This window comes from Fragaria vesca, linkage group LG3, assembly GCF_000184155.1.
Source record: "Fragaria vesca subsp. vesca linkage group LG3, FraVesHawaii_1.0, whole genome shotgun sequence".
In the NCBI taxonomy this organism is placed as follows: domain Eukaryota; kingdom Viridiplantae; phylum Streptophyta; class Magnoliopsida; order Rosales; family Rosaceae; genus Fragaria; species Fragaria vesca.
In genome coordinates, this window is record NC_020493.1 from 8105702 (window position 1) to 8111486 (window position 5785).

Consider the following 5785-nt stretch of genomic DNA (forward strand, 5'->3'; position numbering starts at 1 on the left):
TCTTCTTCTTCTTCTTCCGGCGACGGTCCGATGATGCCAAACGATTCACAAATGATGATGATTTGGTGGTGAGAGAGATTAGTTCATTTAATGATGATGATTTGGTGGAAATAGAAACGATGTTGTAACTTGTATTTGATTTGCAGGCACTAATTTTAGTTTACTCCACTTTGTAGCTTTCAAACTAGATCTATATATCAGTGTTAAGTACTCCTCTTCCTATTCTCTTTTTTTCGATTTGGAGTCGGTAATCTATTTTAAATGGTTATTGTGGTCTCTAACTTGATTAGTAGTGGTCAGTAACTCGATTTTTAAGGGTCAGTAACTCGATTACTAGGGATTAGTAACAAATTATTGGGGCCGGTAATTGATTACTAGAGGTTAGTAATTGATTATTGGGGTCAGTAACTGATTATTGTGGATCAATAACTGATTATTAAAGGTTAGTAACATGATTATTAGGGGTCAGTAACCGATTATTGGGGATCAGTAACCGATTATTGGGGGTCAGTAACTGATTATTGGAAGTCAGTAACTGATTATTAAAGGTTAGTAACACGATTATTAGGGGTCAGTAATTAGTTACTGGGTGTTAGTAACTAGTTATTGGGGATTAGTAACTGGTTATTGGGGGTCATTAACTGGTTACTGGGGAAATTCCGGTGACCGAAGTCTAGCGACCGGTGATCGGAGTCAGGCGGCCGGTGACTGGAGTCCGAGGTTCCGGCCAAGTCTTTTCATGTTGAAGAGATGGGGGCAAAATAGTCTTAAAATAATATAGTTTGTTAAGACTTTAGTAAAGATTTGGCCATTTGAGTACAACAAAAGTTTACTTTCATTCAAATGAGCTCATATAAAAAATTATCATTGGGATAGGCAATGAAAGGTTACAATTAGTACTAAATGAGCATTTTCCCTTAATTCTAGTATTGCCTATTTAAACCCTAGTCCCACACCAAGTTGCACAACATTCCTTCCTCTGCGTTACAAGTCCGATCTGGAGATAAACAAGCAACTCCTTCAATTCATACAGATTTGAAAAACAAGAACATGGTGTACTCGCCACTGCATGATAGCTGCAGGTGAAACCTTTCTCTGAATTAGTTTCAATTTGTCCTTTGGTCCAAGTCCACCGACCATCTCACTTAAACAGGGACAAGCGTGGCTCGTGGATCATTATTGTACCGATACTGTGCCAACTTAACCATTTTTAAGGTGTTTAGGTTTTAATCACAAAAGATCTCGGTATATTTGAGAATGATCCATCTACTTATAAGTTATATTTTATTTGTCAATTTTCTGATGTGAGATATTTCCTCTTTAACAATGCCAACTCCCTCGCCTTCAACCTAGTCACCGCCGTTTTAACCGACGGCTCCACCACCGGTACCCCATGTTTGAATTTCGCCAATGGTGTCTCTGGATCCACGAGTCCTATCCTCTTGAAAAATCTCACCAACTAGTGTTGTGCAACTCTTACAATGCCTCACTTAAGCAAGTCAAACTCGGAACCAGTTCTGAGGAGGTGAGAGTTGAAGTGAACTTGGGTGAAGGAACAGACACGAGGCCTTATTCCTGAGATTCCCACACCGGGATCAGTTAAAGGGATTCGCTTAAGTGCAAATGCCTTGTACTTCAAGGCAGCTTGGAGGGAAGAGTACTTCGATGAATCAAATACCAAAGAGTATGTGTTTCACCTTCTTGGGGAGATAATTAAAGTCGATCAGGTACCTTTCATGACGAGCAGTGATGAGCACTATATTACTGCCTTCAACGGCTTCAAAGCATTGAGACTTCCTTACCAAGTAAGTGAAGACCGTGAGGATCACCGATCCTTTTCTATGTGTTTGCTTCTTCCAGATGCAATTGATGGGCTACCAGCTCTGGAGCATAGGGTTTGTTCAGAGACAGGGTTTATGGATGCTCATCTTAGTTCATGGGAAAGTGTTGAAGTTGGTAAGTTCTTGATCCCGAAGTTTAAGATTTCTACTAGGTTTTGAAACCTCGGATATTTTAAGGGAGCTAGGGCTGATGGCTCGTGACTCGAATATGTATCATCAAGCCATAATTGAAGTGAATGAAAAAGACACGACTGCTGCAGCTGCTACAGTTGATGATGGTATGGCTTTTGCTTTGTTTGAAGATTGTGTGATTAAAAAGAAAGAAGACTTTGTGGCGGATTACCCATTCATGTTTCTGATAAAGGAAGATAGGACCGGAACAGTGCTGTTCATGGGACATGTGCTCTATCCTCTTGATGACTGATTGATATTGGTCATGCATGCTTATGTTTCCTAGCTAGCTAGTCGATCTTTTTGTATGGATTATATTTTGAAGTTTAGTATTTACTTTCTTCATTTTCTGATAAACAAGATGGGGGAATTTTTTCCTTGTATATGTGAAACATTCTCAATTTTGTTAAGTTCTATAGTTTCTTTTTGTCCTTAGTTTTGCAAATATATGTAGTTGTCTTGAATAGATTCCTAACTCAACTCTGGCCATTGCTAGCTAGCTAGTCCAATAGAAGGCTGCTTAATCCTCGAATCTGTTGGTTCATTTGTCAAAATTATATGTTTGTGCATGCTAGTAATTACAGTATCAAATGGCCTAGCTACTTTTCTTGAACCCCAGCTAGTATATATAAGCTGACCATTTCTTCTTCACGTAGAGGATTTGACATAGCTTGAATCAGCTATGCACCGATGGGACTTTCTCCATATAACACGGCGACGCACACCCTCAGGCCACTGATCGAAAATAACTTCACCTCGATGATCGTCACCGGGGCTTGATGGAATCACTGCATTAGCTAGCAAAACGTGGGTCATATATGGAACCGCTGTGAGTGCTGTCTATGTTTGCTAGTTATGTTTTTTGGCGCAGGCCTATTAATTCTTTTGTACATAAAAACATGATGCCCACGTTACTAAACACCCCAAACCAGCCGAGGATAATAGTGAATTGGTGATTTCATGTCTCCGGTTCCTGCAACACATTGACCCATGCATATATACTCACAGGCATTCACTATTTGTTGCCTACAGGTGCGTCGGTGTACATCAACTGTAAGAAACATGTTGATTTGCAAGTTACAAATGCCTTTTGTGTTACCTTGTTCTTGAGATTTGGAGGGGCAGCGATTGAGAAGAATGCACGAGTGAAAGGAGAAGGGCAAAGAAGAAGAGGGTATGCATTTGTTGCTCAAAGCTGAGTTGGGTTTGGACCTCCAGGTTTTCACATACAATTAGGATTCAAGTGGGCCAGCGGCTTAAACTTCTCCTCAAGTTAATCTGACACAGAGATAGGAAAAGGCCCACCACGTACACCTCCGAAACCCTAACCCTAAAACAAGATCATCTATTATAAGATATCGATTTTCTTCCTCTCTCTTGATGTTTCTTTCGTTCTTCATAAAGCTCGAGAGTCTCTACCTTCCTATCCAGCCACAATGGATCCCGAAAACCCAATAGAACCTGCAAGCAAAAAACGAAAAACAACAACGGATCTCAAACAATGGATCACCAACCAAACCAACGTCGGGCTGGAGATCACAAAGCAACTCCTTCAAACCGAGTTCAAGAACACAAACATGGTATACTCGCCGCTATCCATCCACATCGTCTTGAGCATAGTAGCCGCCGGGAAACGTGGTTCCGATCTGGATGGGTTTCTTTCCTTTCTCAAGTCCAAGTCCGTCGACGACCTCAACTCCCTCGCCTACTATCTCACCACTTCCGTTCTAGCCGATCAATCGGCCAAAGGCGGGCCATGTTTGAACTTGGCCGTTGGTTTATGGGCAGACCAGTCTGAACCTCTTGACGATTCTTACAAAGAGGTGGTGTGCGAGTCTTACAAGGCTGCCCTAGAGCTAGTCGATTTCAAGGCCAACCCTGATAAAGTGAGAGTCGAAGTGAATTCATGGGTGGAGAAGATGACAAAAGGCCTCATCACTAATATTCTTTCTCCAAACGCAGTCACCAACCGAACAAGACGCATCTTTGCCAATGCTTTGTACTTCAAAGCCTCTTGGGATGAGCGATACAAGTTTTATGAACCATACACAAAGAAAGAGGATCATGAGTTTCACCTTCTCAATGGGGACTCAATAAAGGGAGTACCTTATATGACGAGCAGTGATTCCCATTTTATGAAGGCTTTTGATGGCTTTAAAGTCTTGAAGTCTTGAAACTTTTTTATGACGGTCTACATTTCTCTATGTGCTTGCTTCTTCCAGATACAAGAGATGGGCTGCCAGCTCTGGCTGAGAAAGTTTGTTCAGAGCCCGGTTTTATAGATAGTCATCTTAGCAGTTTAAAGCTAGACTGGGTTGATGTGAGTGAATTCTTGATTCCAAAGTTTAAGTTTTCTTCGGCGTTTGAAACCTCTGGTATTCTGGAGAAACTAGGACTGGCGAATTTGTTAAACCCTCCTGTGAAAATATTTCATGAATCCTTGATTGAAGTTGATGAACATAGTACAACAGCTGCAGCTGCTACTGTTTATGAAGATTATTTAATGTGTTCAAGTGGTGATATTGTTGATGAGCCTCGAAGAAAAGAAGACTTTGTGGCAGATCACCCATTCATATTTGCCATCATGAAAGACAGTACAGTGCTGTTTATGGGACATGTTCTCAACCCCCTCGCAGGCTGATTACTAATGCATGTTGGAAGATTTATATGCTTAATTTGTGTCATTGCGTGTGTTTATTTTTATTTTTAAATTTTAACTTCTAGCCAAACGTTGTTTCGTGCTCCTGGAGACTAGACATTATTTTTCTAGGGGGTGCATCTATTGTCACCTCACAAACTATTTTGTTCACCCCATGTTCACTTATATATTTTTAATTGTAAGTCTACTTTGTTCACCCATTTAAAATACCTAAAATACCATTTTTCCTATTTTTGCTTTGTTCACCATAAATTCTTTTTTCACGCTACATATATTTTTTTCAATTTTAGATTTGCTTTGTTCACCCTACATTCGATCTCTTCTCACCCCGCCTATATAATTTTTAATTTACTTTATTCACCAATTTGCAATACACACAATATCATGCTCTTCCAATGCCATTGAACTCCAAAAACAAAATGAAATTGAAGAAAATCATAAGATTAATATCATTTGGGTAAATGGAATCACAATCTGAACAATAAAAATCACATTAAAGTATAAATCCCAATTAAAGAACAAGAAAAAACTCTCAAACATATCAACAATTCATTGGTATCCATCAATATCAAGATGTACAATGTCTGTAAACTCTACTTGAAAAAAGCTTTGACGCCGATGAAAAAAAAACAAATCGAATATATATAAGTGAGCGACTAGGCATGCAAATTTACATACAAAATCGATATGAGAAATAAGAGTAAAGAGATAGACGAAATATCAACAAAGAAAAAAAAATTACAAACAGTTCACCTCATCTTCAGTTGAATGCTAGTGTCTTCTTTAAACTTTATAGAAAAATCAAATATAATAAATTATGGGTTAAGATTTATGAAATACGTGTGTTTATCTAAAAAATATATATTTATAATTTGTAACAACTTATTGTCTCTTGCTGTAATTTTACATTAGGGTATATTAGTCATTCAATAAATCAACAACTAGTGGGGTGATCAAAGTGGTTTGTGGGGTGGCAATAGACGCACCATTTTCTAAGTATTAGAATGAGCTTTTAACCTTTTGATCATGTGTAACAATTAAATGAACAAATGAGAGAGAGAGAGAGAGAGAGAGAGAGAGAGAGAGAGAGAGAGAGAGAGAGAGAGAGAGAGAG

The 5785-nt window shown here is 39.0% G+C and overlaps 2 protein-coding genes across 2 annotated transcripts; both read left to right on the top strand.

Moving 5' to 3' along the window:
- Window positions 1–1736: 1736 nt before the first annotated feature.
- On the top strand, window positions 1737–2265 carry LOC101298588 (serpin-ZX-like). Its single transcript, XM_004295566.1, has 2 exons — window positions 1737–1956; window positions 2063–2265. The coding sequence occupies exons 1-2, from the start codon at window positions 1737–1739 to the stop codon at window positions 2263–2265; spliced, it is 423 nt and encodes a 140-aa protein (XP_004295614.1).
- Window positions 2266–3448: 1183 nt separating this feature from the next.
- LOC101298876 (serpin-ZX-like) lies at window positions 3449–4653 on the top strand. Its single transcript, XM_004295567.1, has 2 exons — window positions 3449–4171; window positions 4213–4653. Exons 1-2 carry the CDS (start codon window positions 3449–3451, stop codon window positions 4651–4653), a joined length of 1164 nt encoding a protein of 387 aa, XP_004295615.1.
- The last annotated feature ends 1132 nt before the right edge of the window (window positions 4654–5785 follow it).

Bases quoted from the DNA above. Each gene is read 5' to 3' on its own strand.
- LOC101298588 (XM_004295566.1), top strand. From the start codon at position 1,737: ATGACGAGCAGTGATGAGCACTATATTACTGCCTTCAACGGCTTCAAA. The intron at 1,957-2,062 runs GTAAGTTCTTGA...TGTATCATCAAG, and splicing joins ATGGGAAAGTGTTGAAGTTG to CCATAATTGAAGTGAATGAA.
- LOC101298876 (XM_004295567.1), top strand. From the start codon at position 3,449: ATGGATCCCGAAAACCCAATAGAACCTGCAAGCAAAAAACGAAAAACA. The intron at 4,172-4,212 runs GTCTTGAAGTCT...GGTCTACATTTC, and splicing joins AGGCTTTTGATGGCTTTAAA to TCTATGTGCTTGCTTCTTCC.